Source organism: Saccostrea cucullata, unplaced genomic scaffold (genome assembly GCF_032062105.1).
Source record: "Saccostrea cucullata isolate Sc308-1 unplaced genomic scaffold, CSIRO_AGI_Scuc_v1 ctg5518, whole genome shotgun sequence".
NCBI classification, from domain to species: Eukaryota; Metazoa; Mollusca; class Bivalvia; order Ostreida; family Ostreidae; genus Saccostrea; species Saccostrea cuccullata.
Window position 1 is genome coordinate 30,219 of NW_026931559.1, and position 18,045 is coordinate 48,263.

An 18,045-nucleotide genomic window follows, 5' to 3' on the forward strand; every position below is an offset into this window, starting at 1 on the left:
TCATCAATTGTAATTTGTTGGTCAATAATTTACCTCGTTTTATAAATTGTACATACGTAGAACATGTTTTTGCGTGTCGAATCAACTGATAGATATATAACTACTTATGCCTGTTAATCAATTGGGAGGCGTACTTACATATTGTGGATACTTTTGTCGAACATTCTATTTTATCTTATTCCTGACTGGTGTAGTCAACTTAACTGAATGCACTTGCGCTGGTGATCTTGGTATAAACACACAGGTTTGATTAGAATTCTTTCTTCCGCCAGTCATTTTGAAGTAACAATTTCACAACAACCTCGTGATTGTGCTGTCCATATATGGTAAACCAACTTTAATTCACGTGCGAGAAATTTTCGGGACGTTCACGAAAGCCTCGAAATTGCGAATATTTCTCGCCTCGAACCGGTCCTAAAAGTATTTGTGTCTATCAAAAAACTTATCAACGAAAATTAATCGTCAACAAGTAGTTTACTCCTTGTAAACCGCGAAATAAATTCGTCGCGAATAATAATTGGTTTTCGGTAGGTATTTGCTTTTCAAAGATTTTTTTCATAATTCTAATGTGTAAAATACTTTATGCATATTTTTAGACAATAATTTTATTGCTATTTGTTTGCTATTAAATGAAAATATAAACGTGAACCTGTTGTTGTTCTTCTGTACACTAGTTTTCCTATTTTCTTAAACCGAATTCGCGGGGTTATAAGTGGAAGACATTATAAAACCTCTTTGTGGAGAACCCCGAATTCGTGTGATCATTTATTGGAAACCCTGAGTTTGTACTTACATGTAATGAGGTTTTTGTATATACTTCTCATTATAGAAATATCATTACCTCGTATTGCTTGTCATTACAATACGAATGATGTCATTCCTTCAAGACATTTTGTTTCTTATTTAGTTTGTATGTATATTTTTTCTTGTTTTGTTTTTTCGCACACTTATTTTTTTAGTAATTGTGCGGATTTGGTTCTGTGTTTAGTATTCTTCTATGTATATCCGGTTTTATACAGATTTCCACGACCCATGGCTTTGCTCGCTATCTTCCTTGAATATATTCTTATTTTTGACACCAATGATTGAATTTGTAAATAGTATATCTAAGCCATGGATAGTAAGTAGATTTTTATTTATCCCTTTGTATGTCGCCAACTGCAGTGATAAATATTCTAATATTCGTTATCATGTCACTGTGGTTCGCATTCTTCTAATACTTGGATGCATTGAAACAAACCCAGGTCCTTCAAATAACATGAGACTTAGTTCATTGAAAATAGCACACAACAATGTGTACAGCTTACTACCAAAACTTGATATTATTACTGCAGAACTATCACATTTTGATATTGTAACAATTAGTGAAACACATCTTGATAACAGCATAGAAAATGAGGTATTAGGTATAAATGGATTTCATCCACCTATTCGTCTAGACAGAAATAGGCATGGAGGAGGAGTTGCAATGTATATATCCAATGAACTTGCATTTTATGAGCGTAAAGATTTAAATACTAATAATTTAGAAATCTTATGGTCAGAAGTACATGTTATTAAGAAAAAAATTCTTGTTGGTGTATTGCATAGGCCACCTAATTCATTAGCAGACTATTGGGACAGTTTTTGCTCAAATATTGAAAAGGTACTGGAATGTAATTTACCAATCATTCTACTAGGAGATTTTAATGTCAATGTTTTGGTAGATCAAAGTACACAGTTTAAGCTTCTCTTACAAAGGTTTGGTCTATCGAATTTGATTCATGAACCTACTAATTTCACTCGGAATGTGGGTACATGCATAGATCTAATCATTACAAACAACACCGGTATAATTAATGAGAGTTTTGTCTATCCCCCTTGTTGTAGTAGTCATTCCGTAACTGGAGTGGAAGTTAAGTTTCATATATTGAAACAGTATGCTTATAAAAGAGAGATAAGGGACTATAAAAGTGCTAATTATAAAGGTCTTAATGATGAATTAAATGCAACTGATTGGGACACTGAAGTCTTTAATTCTCATAACATCAATGAAATAAATACAAATTTTGTAAACAAAATAAATGCATGCATTAAAAAACATATCCCAACAAAAACCATAACAATCCGTCCCAGAGATAAGGTATTTATGAATAATTCTATTAGAAAACTAATGAGGAAAAGAAATCGTATACACAAGAAAGCAGTGAAAACTCAAAACCCCCAACACTGGGAACACTACCGCATTTTAAGAAACAAAGTAATTGATGAAATTAGAGCTTCACGAGATAGACTTAACCAAAAACTTTCAGACCAAATAGACAAATCTATACCCCCTGGTAAATGGTGGAGAATAGTTAAATCTCTATCCAAACAAAATAATAAAAGCAAACCACCACCACCTTTAAAGTCCTCAAATTATACATACTTTCATCCTATTGAAAAAGCTAACTTACTCAATGAATATTTTGCTGGAGTTTCAACCCTTTACAATGAACCTGAGGTACCATTACACGGACCAGGACCACCATTGAACTTTTCATTTGATGATTTTGTAATCACAGAGCAAGAAGTATTGGATCAGCTCCAAGTTATAAATGTTACTAAACCTCCAGGTCCTGACTGTATGTCACCTTTGATTCTTAAAAATATAACTAACTCGATAGTAAAACCCCTTACCAAATTATACAATTATTCACTTACTACTGGGCAACTTCCAGACATTTGGAAAAATTCACAAATTACTCCCATCTATAAGAATAAAGGAAGTGCACAAGATGTTAATAATTATCGTCCAATATCAATAACCTCAGTTGTATGTAAAATCTTAGAAAAAATCATATTCAAGCACTTGTATAATTATTGTCTTGAAAATAATATAATTAATAAATACCAATCTGGATTTCAACCAGGTGATTCCACAACAAATCAATTATTAGAAATATATCACACAATAATATCTAGTCTTGATAAAGGTAAAGATATTAGATTTGTCTTTTGTGACATTTCAAAAGCATTTGATAGAGTATGGCATAAAGGTATCCTTTATAAACTAAAATATTATGGTATATCAGAACAAATTGTTAATTGGATTGAGAATTACTTGTCCGATAGAACTCAAAAAGTAGTTCTTGATGGCTTTTCATCAACTACTAGAGCTACCAATTCAGGTGTCCCACAAGGGTCAGTCCTGGGTCCCTTTTTATTCTTATTGTATATTAATGACATATCTGACAAATTATCATGTCCTGTAAGGCTTTTTGCAGATGACACCTCTCTTTATGTCATAGTTGATGATGATATTATTAATTCTGCAAACATATTAACTAAAGATCTTGGACAAATAAGACAGTGGTCTAATATATGGGCAGTAGAATTCAATCCTTGCAAAACAGTCAATCTAGATTTTAGCAGGAAAAATATTTGCCATCCAAAAATTAAGTTTGGTGAAGATGGGCCCACTATTAAAAATGTTGAAACACATACTCATTTAGGAATAAGATTTCAACAAGATGGTAATTGGAGATCCCATATACTTGATATTCATGCTAAAGCATGTAATCGCTTAAATATCTTAAGAATGTTAAAACACACACTTAAGAGGGATGCTTTGATAAAAATATATTTTGCTTTTATTCGTCCTGTTCTTGAATATTCAGATATTGTATGGGATAATTGTAATGAAAGAGATGCAAAATTACTGGAAGATGTTCAGGTTGCAGCTGCACGAATAATAACCGGTTTAAGAATCAATTCATCAAGATCAAAGCTTTATGAAGAGCTTGGCTGGGATACTCTTGAAATAAGAAGAAAAATACATAAACTAGTGTTATTTTATAAAATAGTGTATGGATTAGCACCCCAGTATTTGCAAGATTTATTACAACAATGCATTCTTCCAGATAATTCTTATCCCTTAAGGAATCTGGACAATCTTACATTTCATATTCCACAAGCCAAAACAACTTCATTTATGAAAAGTTTCCTCCCTTCAACTATAAGACTTTGGAATGATTTACCATTTAATATCCGAAACCTTTCTTCACTTACATCATTCAAAACTGCCATAAAGAATATATACTGCATAAAACCTAAGAAATATTACAATTATGGAAGTCGTAAAATGAATATATTGCATTGTCAATTGCGAAATAATGCTAGTAATTTAAATGATGACTTATTTAATCATTTTTTAAAGGAAGATAAAAGTTGTAACATGTGCGGATTTAGTTCAGAAACATCATATCACTATTTTATGAATTGTCCAAAATACTGTATGCAAAGACAGAACCTAATACAAAACTTTAATACTTTGCAATTACCAGTGCCTTTATGTTTACAACTTATTTTAAATGGAGACAATAATCTTACATACAACCAAAATATTGCAATATTTAAACTTGTTCAAGAATTTATTGCTACTACAAAGCGATTTGCATGATATTATATCTGCTATTTTTTTCAATTGTCAAATCACAGAACCAAAACCTATTTATGTTTTCTTATTCATTTTTTTTTTTAATTATACAATCAACAATTATTACTATAATTGCCAGTCATACAGTTTAAAATATAAATTTAAATTATATTAACAGCTCATATATTTCTCTTTTTTTGTTTGTTCCCCTTAATTTGCCTTGTCATATACATTTCTACTGAATATATGCATGTATATAATTATATTTTTCAATGTTATATTAATAATGTTTACTTGTACATGTATGATGTTGACCTTGTATTGAGGAAAGGACTTATATAGGCAGTGCCTGCTGTCCAATCCAATTATGTTTTTCATAATAAAATATTGTTTAAATTAAATTAACCCTGAGTTTGTTAATATTAGTAAAAAAATTGCTTTAATAATTTAACAACACATTCCAACCATATTTAAATCCTTTTTTGAATAAAGTACCGGATGTTTATATATTTTTATAAAGTATGTTACAGGGAAATTTAATTGCCCTAAATTTTAAAAATGAGTGTTTAAAGTATAAGTTCAGTTTACGTTGAGTGAAAGTCAAATTATAGGACTGTCTAATTAAACATTTGTTTTTCCTGGTATTTTTGTAAATTGATGGTTTTGTAGAACTAGATTCCCCAATCAAAATTTACATTTAATGCATGTATCATAAAAATAATGGAAGTAAATTATAAATCGAAATGGTATTTATCAACAATAATTTTGATCCAAACCGCTGGAATGCTGAATACTCTGGAATTAAAAAGGTAGGAAAAATTAACGTCACACATAAAATTTGCTTTAATAATGTAATAAATAAAATACATGTATTTCTCAATTTTAGGGGAAGTACTTTGTGTAAATATAACTTCTATTTCGATCACCAATGGATGGACTGTATGGGTAAGTTATTTTACATGTACATATTTATTTAACTTTATCAGTACTATGTACAAATGTACACATTATGTTTTATTTTAGGAGAATAAAAGTAAAGGATTATTTTCTACATAATATTTTTTTCATCTAAAGATGCATTTTCATGTTTTAAAGAATTTTTTTCATGCAGAGTGTCCATGGGGAAGTTTCGGGTTGAATTGTTCACAGCAATGTATAACAGGATTTTATGGCCGTCTTTGTGTGGTACCTTGCGGATGTAATGCACAACACTGTCATCCTGTCAATGGATGTCAGACCAATGTAAATTTAAAAGGTGTTCATAATTCGTATTATAAATTTTAAGGACTGAATATGTATATTATAATGACAAAAGAATTTGAATAACTTTGCCTTTTCATTCATTCATTTTTTTTTATTTTGGTACAAAAAAACATCTTTATGAGATTAATTTGTAATTCAGAACAAGTATCCACAGATGTGCCAGTGTCAAGCTGGTTGGAGACCTCTACGGATATTTCAACACTGAAAATTGTAAGACAATCAGAGCCATCTTTGGACATGTCAACGCTTAAAATGGATAATTCAACATCCAGTAAATAATTACGGTGATATTTAATACTATAAATCTGCTAAGAACTATCGGGTATCTAGGTGAAGGCGATTAAGTTGTTATGAGGGTCAGTGTGTGCTCTGCTCCTATTTTGTATTGTTTAATGGACTTTTGATATTGAATACTGTTTGTTATCTCCATATGTTTCATGTATGTTCAGTCAGAAATCTTATGAGCAATTTTGATTGTCAATTTACCATAAGCGCTGACTTTTGTAGTCTTTGGTTTAACCTGACAACTTAACCTGCATTATGTTATATGTATGAGGGTACTTTTTTCATTTATGGTGTCATAGGCATATCTACGATTTACATAATCCATACAAAGTAGTACGGGTATAGAATATCAAGTTTAACGTATTTGTTAGGCCAAATATCCCCTTATACTGTTCTGAAAATATATAAAGGCAGAAAAAGCATTTTGCGAGGATTTGTCACAATGGAAAGATAAGGGTTGAGGATAGGTGTCGCTCCTTGCCTAGACAGCGTACATGTGATATGTGCTTGAAAGACCGATTTTTATCTTCCATTGAATTTTTTTGCTAAATATCTGCAAGGCTAAATAGCTTCCGTATATTTTCTCGTGTAAATATAAGCCATCACTGTAAAATTCATCAATAACTGTTGCACAAAGAGGAACAATGAAGATTGAAGAATATTCACAAATAAGTAGCAATTTTATCAGTTTGAATGAATAAAGGTAAAAGTTAGGGCATAGTTTACTATAGTACTTACTAAAGATTAATTAAAAATATGTATGTGTTTTTTTGTTTTTATCATTAAATTTTATAAAACAAAAACACATTATAAATAGTTTTTTTTTATTAATCTTAATTAAGTACTATAGAATACCATGCCTTTACTTTGACCTTTAATCATTCAATTTCTTTGCATATATGAAACATATAAAAATGACGAAGCGTAACAGCATTCAAGATCAAAAGTCCATTAAACAATCCAAACTAGGAGCAGGCCAAACGTACTGTTTAGTTTATTAAAAATAATATTACTGTTAATCCTCAATAACTTCACATCTTAATGGATTCCCTTATATTTCAGAGCTTTCATCACCATCATCAGTCAGTGATGGTCCTACAGTTCAAGGTCACAGACGTTCAACTCAGCCAGAAGCACCAACCAGTACATTCGATTCTGCTTCATCAGAAAAGTCTAAGAAAATAACGGTTTTTGCCACATCTTTTAAACCCACAACATCATCATCAAAAAGTATAAAATATTTATAAATTTTATTCATTATCATCAAAGGTCTCATGCGTCCAAGTATTATCAAGGGTTAATGTAAAAAACTAAAAAGAAATTTCTGAATAATATTTTTTATTTTTTATATTTGATAGTTTTATATTTTACTTCCATAATATTCAATAAAGTATAACGTTTGTAATTAAATAACTGCGTAAATTAAGTTTTTGAATGGCAAGGAAACACATGATCAAAATATATATCATAAGGACTCTGAATTTACTTCTTTATTTCTTGAAAACGTATTATTGCTCTGACATATGCAAAGCAAAATTTAAGAATATATGTTTCAAAAAGATATGAAAAACTACATAAAAACGAACACATACATATAGAAATAGATTTGCTAGTTATCCTTCCGAAATAGATCGGAGCAGATTGGTTGATTGCTTCTTCGGTTTCTTAACTTCACATTTACTTATGTCCATTAGAAGAAGATTCGTTATTAATTTTTAAAACTTCAGTCGTTGCTGGAAAATCTATGGATCTGCTTGACAGTAGGAATACATACTCCTCATCATTACAGCCAGACTTTCTACCTCCACCAAAAGGGCTATTACGACTGGCAAAGTTTTGTTTCTCTTTCATTGTAAAACATGATAATCAATATGGAAAGACATCTTTTCATACAGGCTATGTGTAGGCAGATGTTAAGTAGTGGGAGTGCAATATTCATGTTTCGTTTATTCACAGATGGTCTAGACCTGATGCTAGTGCTACTCCATCGATCAAACTGCGATTGACGAATTTCGTTATAGTCCTCCATTCTTTATGTCTGTGCCTGAACATTTTCTTTGGTATGTTGAATATTGACACTTGTGTGATCTTTTAATTTTATTAAATTAAAAAATGCAAAAATATGGTTTTAGGTAGAATTGAAGTTGTACTTCATGATACATATTTCTGCACTGCATGTAATAGTAAGTTTGTATGTAGTATACAGCCATCCAGCTGTTTGAAATAGCAAATAATTTCAATTTGTGATATTTTGAAGACCTTATATTATATGTGACCTCATAGTAAACATTTCCCGTACAAATTAGGCCCCGCCTTCTTACTGTAACCTTAATTGTGCTGCGTACCCAAATAATACGTTAAAATCAAAATCTTTACTCGTTGTCGACACAAAAACTTTGTTTGGAAATTCAACATGTCAGTTTGGTCGAACACTGCCTACGTTTTCATTACAAAACGAGATGTGTTTGTGAAACATGCAATATAGCAATATAGCAAAGATTAAACTTTTCTTTAACATGTGAAATGCAAAGTTAATGTATTGTTACCAAGAGTACTGGGTATTTTCATTGGAATTACAGTTGTGAAATATGAAAGTCAGTCAAGGTTAAAAATTTTCATCAGTACAAAAATCTTCAAGGTCAAGATCATTGGTATCCAATAAAAGGTCTTGCCACAAAAACTACATATGTAAAGTATGGAAGCTCTAGCCCTAACCTTTCAGAAATTATGGCTTAGGTTATAATTTTAAAAAGTAGGTCAAACTCCAAGGTCATTAAACGTTATGGTAAAGGTTTGCTTCTTAAAAGTAGGTCAAACTCCAAGGTCATGTTCAAAGGGTAAAAGTTCGTGACATCCAATAAAGGATCTTTTCACAAGAATTACATATGTGAAGTATGAAAACTCTATCCCTTACCGTTAAAATATTATGGCCAAGGTTAAAGTTTTTTCACAAGTACGGAAATCTCCAAGGTCAAGGTCAAACGGTCAAGGTTGTTGGTATCCAATGATAGGTCTTTTAACCAAGAATACATATGTGAAGTATAAATGTCCTGGTTCATAATAAAGATATGGCCAAAGTAAAAGTTTGGAATTTTTGTGTAAAAGTGGGCCAAGGTCAAGGTCCAAATGTCAAATTTAGTAGGGTTTTGTCACAAGGAATACACATGTGAAATATGAAAGTCATGGCACCACGAAATCGAAAGTTTTGGGCAAGGTTAAAGTTTTTGCGAACAAACAGCTAAACAGACAGACAGAGAGACAGACAGACAGTTAGACAGACGGACGGACATGACAAAAACTATTTACCCAGAAACTTCGTTTACGAGGGCATAACAATTACTAGCATTAGGTTATTTTTTTACAGCAACTCATCTACGGATCATTTTGACAAAGGGTAACAGCAGATATTACTGACAGACATGGGACGCTAACATTTCCAAAACACCTAATTTCACAACTCTAATGTTTAATGGACTGCATTTACTTAATGCTTAATTTGTAATGCTAAATTGGAATTGGAATTTTGAGCATGGTCACAATGTGGTACCTCAATTTGAATCTCTCCTCAAGAATTTAAAAAGAGATGGAAAATCAGAGAATCCCAAAGCTCTTAAGATTATAATTGCGTATGGCACACTAATTTGCTACGAGTGAGTAATTCGAACAGAAATTTCAACACAATATTATCTTTTATCTGTCTGTGAACTTTGCATATTTTTTTTTACAATCATGCTAAAAAGAAATTATGATGTCATAAAATGAACACATTTAAGGACACAAAAATGGACTAGGAATTCGAGAAGAATTTTGTAAAAAGAATAATAAATACCCTTGTCCATATTACATTCTGTATCATCCAGGGCTAGACACCAATATCAGCCAGAAGACCGAAGGTCCGGGGATATTGGTCGAGGGCTAATACAGGATGTAACATGAAAAACGGTATTTGTTTTATGTTGTTTTTTATTTGGTATTTTTATAACATACTTATAGGTATACTCATAGTAATAAAATACAGTACACATCAACTTCAGGTGGAAAAAAAATTACTGTTTTTTTCAGGATTTTTTTTTTATTAAGGATGTGATATTGCCCTGCGGAACCATATCCGACCTGCAGGGCTGATAAGGCTATTATGACCGCGGATATATTGCATATGCAAAATTCATGCAATTATTAATGTGTAATAAACATATTTATTACCACTTGAGAATGCAATTTATATTTTCCCATTACTTGAACTAGGTACATTCGTTTCAGAATTGTTTTCCGTTCATTAAATGTTAACAATCAATTCTCTATTCCATACTGTTTAAATATGAACAGATGTATGAAAAATTTCACACATTCTATAACTATGACCACTGTAAAAGCTTGTAATAGGTAATATGCTTTGATTTAAACCAAATGGATTTGAAAGGATTTTTTTAACCCATGCGATATTTATCTTTTGTTGAAAAATTGATACATATATTTTTTTTTGGCAGTTTCGGAACTGAGTGCTGCTATAACGAATATCTAAACAATAAGTCTAAAGAATGTTCTGGTACGTATAATTTTTATCTTCTTTTAAGCTAGAAAATAGAAAAAAAATAATAATATCAATAACTTTATTGATTTTAATAATCTATTCTCAAAATTAATGTTTGTTTTAAACATATTTTTTGAACAAGTAATTCAAAAGAAATGGATTACAAGTTTTAAAAATGAAGAGTAATTTCTCTGTCATAAATAAAATAATTTTTGGCTTACCAATAAATAAAATTTGTAATAAAAATGATAATATATCAATTATAAATACAAAATAATTCAAAGACACATTGAAATTGTAGAGTTAACTAATCTATAATGATAAGTATAAAAAATATATACACTAGCAACCTATATTGCCGATCTGTTATTATTGATAACAAGCAAATTCAAGGAATTGTGGTCCCCCACTTTTGGTGTCATTGTGGGTGAAATGCCTTCGGCATCGGGTGACATAACACTCCATGGCTTTCCTGTCACCTCGGGGCAAATATTCTTGTATGTCACCCTCGAAGCCATATGATATATGTATAATGACGTATTGTGTGTAATATGAACACCCTATCATATGTCATTTATTTCGAAATCATCACTGAACCCACGGTCAAGGTCAAAGGGTTAAAGTTCTTAGTTTACCAATGAAAATTAAGTCTTCTCATAAGGATTACATATTTGAAGTATGAAAGCCCTAGCCCTTACCATTCAAAAGTTATAGTCAAGGTTAAAGTTTTTTATTAGTACAAAAAATGTCCTAGGTCAAGGTCAAAAGGTCAAGGTTGTTGATATCAAATGAAAGGTCTTGCCAAAGAATGCATATATGAACTATGAAAGTCCCAGTATCTACTGTTCCAAAGTTGTGGCCAAGGTCAAAGTTTTTGAAAAGTAGGTCAAACTCCAAGGTCAAGGTCAAAGGATAAAAGGTCTTCTAACAAGGATTACATATGTGAAGTATGAAAGCCGTTGCCCCTACCATTCAAAAGTTTTGGTCAAGGTTGAAGTTTTTTCATAAGTATATAAATCGTCTAGGTCAAAAGGTCAAACTTGTTGGTATCCAATGAAAGGTCTTGCCACAAAGGATACATATATGAAATATGAAAGTCCTAGTATCCAACGTTCAAAAGTTGTAACCAAGGTTATAGTTTTTAAAAAGGAGGTCAAACTCCAAGGTCAAGGTCAAAGGATCAAAGTTGTTGGTATCTAATGAAAGGTCTTTTCAAAAGGATTACATATATGAAGTATGAAATCCTTAGCCCTTACCATTCAAAAGTTTTGGTCAAAGTTAAAGTTTATTCATAAGTACATAAATCTCCGAGGTCAAGGTCAAAAAGTCAAATTTGTTGGTATCCAATAAAAGGTCTTGCTACAAAAAATACATATGTGAAATATAAAAGTCCTAGTACCTACCATTCAAAAGTTATGGCCAAAGTAAAAGTTTGGAGTTTTTGTGTAAAAGTGGTTCAAACTCCTAGGTCAAGGTCAAAAGGTCAAATTTGGTGGTACCCAAAGAAAGATCTTGTCACAAGAAATACACATGTGAAATATGAAAATTATAGCTCCACTTAATCAAAAGTTATGGGCAAGGTTAAAGTTTTTGTGACGGACGGACAGCTAGACAGACAGACGGACAGGCAAATGAGATTTAATGTCCCCTCGCTTTCGCGAAAGCGGGGGACAATAATAATTTAATCAAATTTTTTTCCCCAAAATGATGCATGCAGTATTTGAAGCTCCCTTACTTGAAAGACTCATCTTATATAATTATTATATAAGATGAGTCTTTCAAGTAAGGGAGCTTCAAATACTGCATGCATCATTTTGGGGAAAAAAATTTGAAAGTTTCGTTTCAGGTATACATTGGGGAATTGTGAAAAAATGTATAATTCATAGTTAGTTTTCTACATTCTAAAAAATGAAGCCACTTGTGTTTATAAAGTGTATCTGTGTAAACATTAAATAAACTACTAGTAACTGATTATGCAAATGAATTTTTGATTCAATTTTCTCCAGAAAATTTATTTATTTAACCTGTTTGTAAAATGATATATATGATTTTGAAATAATGTCTACCACAACAACACAATATAAAAGAACTTGAAATTTATTAGATAAAGTATTTACATAGTTTTCACAGTTTGCAAATAATTGAAGGAGAAAGATGTTTTTGATCTTAACCATTCTTTATAATCAGAATGTCCAGCTGGATCTATTGGATGGAACTGTAAGTTGACATGTCCGCGTGGATATTACGGACAGTTGTGTATGTCTGTCTGTGAGTGTCCTGACTCTGTCTGTAATAATGTTGCTGGATGTACTATTACAGGTAACACAATTATTCAAACAAGCAACGATTTTGAAAACTTTGAGATGAAAAAAAAAATTAAACAAAATGTCAACTATTTAAAAAAAAATATATATAAGACCTATTTATAAACTAATCAAATTTTTAAAAATACTATTAAAAAGTGATTGTCGCAATATTTCAAATGTTTGTTGGTCACCCTTCAAGTGTCCATCCTTTAACTGTCATAAAGATACAGGATGCAATATAAGTAATAAATTTTATTCAGAGATGTTTTATTTGTGGCATTTGTCACAAAAACATTAATAGTAGAATAAATAAATATTCTTATGCAATAAATTAGAATTATATTCATTTCATAATTTTGCTTTAATTTTTTCACTCAGAAAACAGCAGTGATTGGTCTAGGATAACACCAGACGTGAAGCATCAAACAACTGTTTCTGAGTATACGAATAACCATTCATATCTGCAAAACAGGATTTCTGCCGTTGAGAACACGAATACAGCTTCTAAATGGATGAATAAAACCAAAGATCTACAAACAAAGTTAACTTCCAGTCTGTATCCAGCACTACGTCAGGATCTATATGTTAAGCATGACATAGATACCTGGATCGCTGTAAGCTGCTCACTAATTGGATCTCTTGTAACACTCATTCTAATTGGATGTCTTCTTTTCTTCCGATCTCGGTAAGCCAAAAGCTCAATTCTAGAATTATGCAATTGTAATCATTCGATATACGTTTTAAAAAGTGAATTAGTTGTCTTCTCTTGTCAAAGGTTGAAGAGATGCAATACGATAATTGCAAAGTCGTTTAAGACAGACTGATTGATTGTATATTGTTTAACTTCCCTCTCGAGGATTTTCACTCATATGGAGACGCCACCACTTGCCGGTGGAGACCTACAAATTTTGTCCTATACTCGGCACTCAGGGCTATTGAGCAGGTAGGGATCTTTTTCGTGCCAGCACTTACTGCGACACAGACACAGAGCAGACGCTCTAACCACTGCGCCACGCGGGCGACCGTTTAAGACAGATGATAGAAAGAATAGATACAGTGATCGTTTAAAATGTAAAAACATATATATGAATACCTAATTGTTAAAACATTAAGGACCTCATCCCACGTCTGATGTTTTGGAGGTCCGTGTTTGCTGTGCTCCTATTTTGCATTGTTTTTATGGACTTTTGATCTTGAATACTGTTTGTTATCTCTAAATGTTTTATTTGCATATTTTTATAATGCTTACAAATCTTTTTGTAAACAGCCAAAGTAATGTCTGCTGCTAATCTTTGATTTTTGTGAAAAAGAACCTCTGTTTTGTATGCTTATCGTAATATTTCTATCTTCATAAAAGCAGAAATCAAGATTTTCTTTTCTTTTATTGTTTAGCTCAAAACTCAGGATGAAACATCCTAAAAGAATTGGAAGGATTTTGTCTTCAAGCACAGGAGCAGGTATGTCATTGTTTTGAATAATGGTCTGTAGTTTGGATATGGTTTATTTCTAACTTAGATTTCTTGTTTGCTTAAACACCCAATATCTTGAAAAATTATGTCTTTTTAATGCGATGTAAAGTTCTACACATCGTACGAAACCCACGGCTGATAATGTCTCGTTACGCTTCGTAATGGAGAGAGGAACAAAGCGTTATCAGCCGTGTGTTTCCGACGATGAGTTTTACCTAACAAAAATAATATTGACTTTATACAAGGGCTTTAACATATATAGTAACAAAATATGGAGATAACGAACAGAATTTAAACTCCAAGTCCATTACACAAAATTGAATACAAATTGAAAACAGAAGAATCTTCAAACATAAGAGATGGGATCATGATCCATGGAGGAGTAAGAATCCTCTGTCGATACCCGGCTGGTCCTTTTTTTATCATCGGGTAAAAACAGAACACCTAAGCAACCTGGTGAGCAAACATTGGCCCAACAAGTATGGTAAACAAGATCAATTTTCAACCATACTCTTCTTGCAGTGGTCATTACGTTGAAAAGCTTTAAGTTACTTGAAAATATGCCGTGGTTTGAGACCATGCAGGGATGTTTACTTTATTATTTTTTTCTTATAATTGGTGAATAAATTATATAAAGTTTCAGTATTGCACCAAAGCAAAATATCTTTAATTTTCTTTAAGTCTTATTTGTAAGTAGCGTAAAGCCTTATATGATATTTTTTTCTTTACAGCACATAAACAGTACTTGCACAATTTGAGTTCTAAATAAGTTGAATAACATCTCCTTGGAAAATAAATTAGAGATTTATTTTCCTATAACCTTATTATATTTTACAAACTTTTGAATTTCTCCAGATGCATATATATGTTTGATCTTTTAGAGTTGTCTTTGTTTATTTCAAGTGGTTTTCGAACAACATAATCCTATCTAACACTATTTTTGCTGAATTTGAAAGCCCTAATGAAAATCAATTCTTACCCTTTAAATCAGTTTAACCAGTCCCATCTGACTTTTCAAGCTTTTAATGTAAATATTATGTATATATTGTGCCTATTTAGATGTGTTTAGATGCGTTTTTCTTTTGGTCAGATGCGTTATTCTCAATATTTGCCAGTGCGTTAATATTTTCTTCAGGAAAAGCAAACTTAATATTTATTTAGTTTAATATAGGTTTCATTTTCAAGTGCATGCATGGTCGGTGTGCAAGACCACAAGTGTATGTATTTTTTACAGATAGAAACTTGGATCTGCCAGGACACTTTGAACTTTCTGCACTCACTCCAGAACCTCAATACCAAGATGATGACATCTATTCTGAGATAAGGTTTTCTCAAATTGACGGTGCATGTGCAGCATCATGCATGGACACAATTTCCAAAATTGAAAAATGTTGTAAGATCTCTAAAGAACCAAATCGTAAGATAATTACAAATTTGTACAAAAAATGTTCATTTGAAACCGAATATGATCAAATCAATCTGAAAATGACTTCGATTTTCTCACCGTTGTTACATAAGGAGCGAAAAGTTGTTTGTGGCAAAGATCAAGAATTGGATGTTCTATCATCGCAAAAAGAAGTTGACGCTCATGATGAAAGTTGTACATCTCTGACATTACCTCCAAGGTTGGAGAGATTTCAAACAAAAGAGAACGACCAATTCATGCCACACTCATCTATTTTACACCACACTGTATCTGAAAACGAACTATATACTGAGAAGAAAGAAGAGAGGAGAACTATGCAGAATTAAATCAGGCCAAATATATGACTATATCTGGTCCCAACGTAAAGGAAGGAGAAGATCGACCGTACAGTGTTGTTTATTTGTCGTCATTTAATAATTTTAATTCCAAAGAAAGATTAAAGCCAGACACAGGGTTTCCTAGCAATTTTAAACCAGAAGAAAAAAGTTTTAAAGCCAGAATTAAATCAAGCCAAACATATGGCGGCATCTGATCCCAACGTAAAAGAAGAAGATCGACCTTACAGTGTTGTTCATTTGTCATTATATAATTATGTGAATTCCAAAGAAAGAGGGAAGCCGGGCAAAATATTTTCTTGTGATGCTAAACGAGAAGAAAAGGAATTATCAAAACCAGATGTCCTGGAACATTTGAAGGAATTATCAAAACCAGAGGTCCTGGAACATTTGAATAACAGACCATATAGTAACGTACATTCAACAACTTGGCCGAATGATGAACTTTAGTACTATATGTACGTATAGAGATATAAGTGTATCATCACGTTTGTATAAACACATACATCAAACATTAAATCACCGTTCACGGTAGCCTAGTGGTAGAGCGTTCGCTTCGTGATCGGGAGGTCCGGGTTCGATTCTCGTTCCCGGCGCCGCGTCAAACCTAAGACGTAAAAATAGGTAGTGACTGTTTCTTCGCCAAGCGATCGGCATTAGAAGTGAAAGTCACGGGTTTTTCGGATATGACCTTAAAAACGTAGGTCCCGTGTCACGGTAGGCGCTGGCACGATAAAGAACCCTCACTGCTGAATGGCCCTGAGTGCCGAGTATAGGTCTAAATTTGAAGCCCTTCACCGGCATACGGTGACGTCTTGACGTCTCCATATGAGTGAAAAATTCTCAAGAGGGACGTTAAACAATATACAATCAATCAATCAAACATTAAATCTATTATATCAAAATAAAAACACGGAATTACTTGACAAGATATGCAAACATACTCTAACAGAAATAAAGTGGTACAAACATACAATGATGTATTTATATATTAGGTGATGTACATGCAATAAATTCATGGTGCAATTGAATTTGGAAACCCTTTTCCTCTTCGAGAAGGCAGAGAATTAAAAGATAAAAAAAACACTGCTTTTCCCGCCTTCCCTCTTCCCCCTCATCTAATGCTATCTCAAACTTTAATAAAAACAAATAAAAAGATAAAAGAATGTCTTGTTTTTTTTATATAATGCTTTATTTTTTGAAATTTTCATACATATAAAAGAAAACAAAAATACACACACTTACAAATACTTTTGCGTGGCTCAGACTAAGACTCTGACGTCATATGACGTCGTATGCATGTTGCATTATCCAAAGTACGATTTGTTAGTGAAACGGTCGCCTGTACTTTGGATAATGCAACATGCATACGACGTCATATGACGTCAGAGTCTTAGACATGCCGAATGTCACATGCGGATATCACGAGTCCGATCTAAATGAAAACTGGATAAGTAGCTGCGCTGGCCCTAACGGTCGTACCGTCAACATATTATTTGTAATGAAAGTGTAAAGATATACGTATACATGTATATACAAATTGTTTTAGAGTTAACTAGTCTATATAAGGATGCCTTTAACAGAGTCGTGAGACGGGACTTTTATTTTATATTTTCACTCGTTCTTCGCAATCGTAAAAATATCTTTTTTTAAATCCTGTCTAACTCGTGAAATCATAATTAATTCCATATTCAACAACCGGTACAAAACATTGATTATTATACTTCTGTTAAAATGTTTCCTTTATAAAGTTCAGAAGGTAAAATAACTATTCTTCATAGTCTGAAAATTTCCCCGCATAGAAAGCTATACCCCGGGGGTATAGTTTTTGCTACCCACCCCTTGGAAAGTTTTCATGCAATGTTTGACGCCAATTTTGATTTCCAGAAATAAAACCATAGCCTGATGATGTCATAATGACTTCAGTAGCATTGTGACGTCATCAGGACTTCGGCTCATTCTTGCAGTATTATCTAACTCCAAAGAAAATTCAAACCTTAGAAATTATAATTTACATCAGTATAATAAAACATT

The 18,045-nt window shown here is 32.1% G+C and overlaps 2 protein-coding genes across 3 annotated transcripts; both read left to right on the forward strand.

The window, feature by feature from the left end:
• Positions 1-4,974: 4,974 nt before the first annotated feature.
• On the forward strand, positions 4,975-7,950 carry LOC134232965 (uncharacterized). The gene is made up of 6 exons (XM_062714956.1): positions 4,975-5,205; positions 5,283-5,341; positions 5,508-5,651; positions 5,799-5,930; positions 7,007-7,174; positions 7,901-7,950. Exons 1-6 carry the CDS (start codon positions 5,117-5,119, stop codon positions 7,948-7,950), a joined length of 642 nt encoding a protein of 213 aa, XP_062570940.1. The 5' UTR covers positions 4,975-5,116.
• A 5,165-nt stretch (positions 7,951-13,115) lies between these two features.
• On the forward strand, positions 13,116-17,115 carry LOC134232967 (uncharacterized). Of its 2 annotated transcripts, XR_009984886.1 has the most exons (4): positions 13,116-13,466; positions 14,174-14,238; positions 15,485-16,353; positions 16,390-17,115. XR_009984886.1 is itself a non-coding variant. In XM_062714959.1 (3 exons), the coding sequence occupies exons 1-3, from the start codon at positions 13,294-13,296 to the stop codon at positions 16,000-16,002; spliced, it is 756 nt and encodes a 251-aa protein (XP_062570943.1). In that variant the 5' UTR covers positions 13,116-13,293; the 3' UTR covers positions 16,003-16,364. The 2 variants fall into 2 exon arrangements, 1 of the variants encoding a protein (XP_062570943.1); XM_062714959.1 differs by lacking the exon at positions 16,390-17,115 and having other exon boundaries at positions 15,485-16,364.
• The last annotated feature ends 930 nt before the right edge of the window (positions 17,116-18,045 follow it).

Coding starts and splice junctions, on each gene's coding strand:
- LOC134232965 (XM_062714956.1), top strand. CDS start 5,117: ATGGAAGTAAATTATAAATCGAAATGGTATTTATCAACAATAATTTTG. Junction 5,206..5,282: donor AATACTCTGGAATTAAAAAG/GTAGGAAAAATT, acceptor TCTCAATTTTAG/GGGAAGTACTTTGTGTAAAT. Junction 5,652..5,798: donor GACCAATGTAAATTTAAAAG/GTGTTCATAATT, acceptor TTTGTAATTCAG/AACAAGTATCCACAGATGTG.
- LOC134232967 (XM_062714959.1), top strand. CDS start 13,294: ATGAATAAAACCAAAGATCTACAAACAAAGTTAACTTCCAGTCTGTAT. Junction 13,467..14,173: donor CTTCTTTTCTTCCGATCTCG/GTAAGCCAAAAG, acceptor TTTATTGTTTAG/CTCAAAACTCAGGATGAAAC. Junction 14,239..15,484: donor GTCTTCAAGCACAGGAGCAG/GTATGTCATTGT, acceptor TATTTTTTACAG/ATAGAAACTTGGATCTGCCA.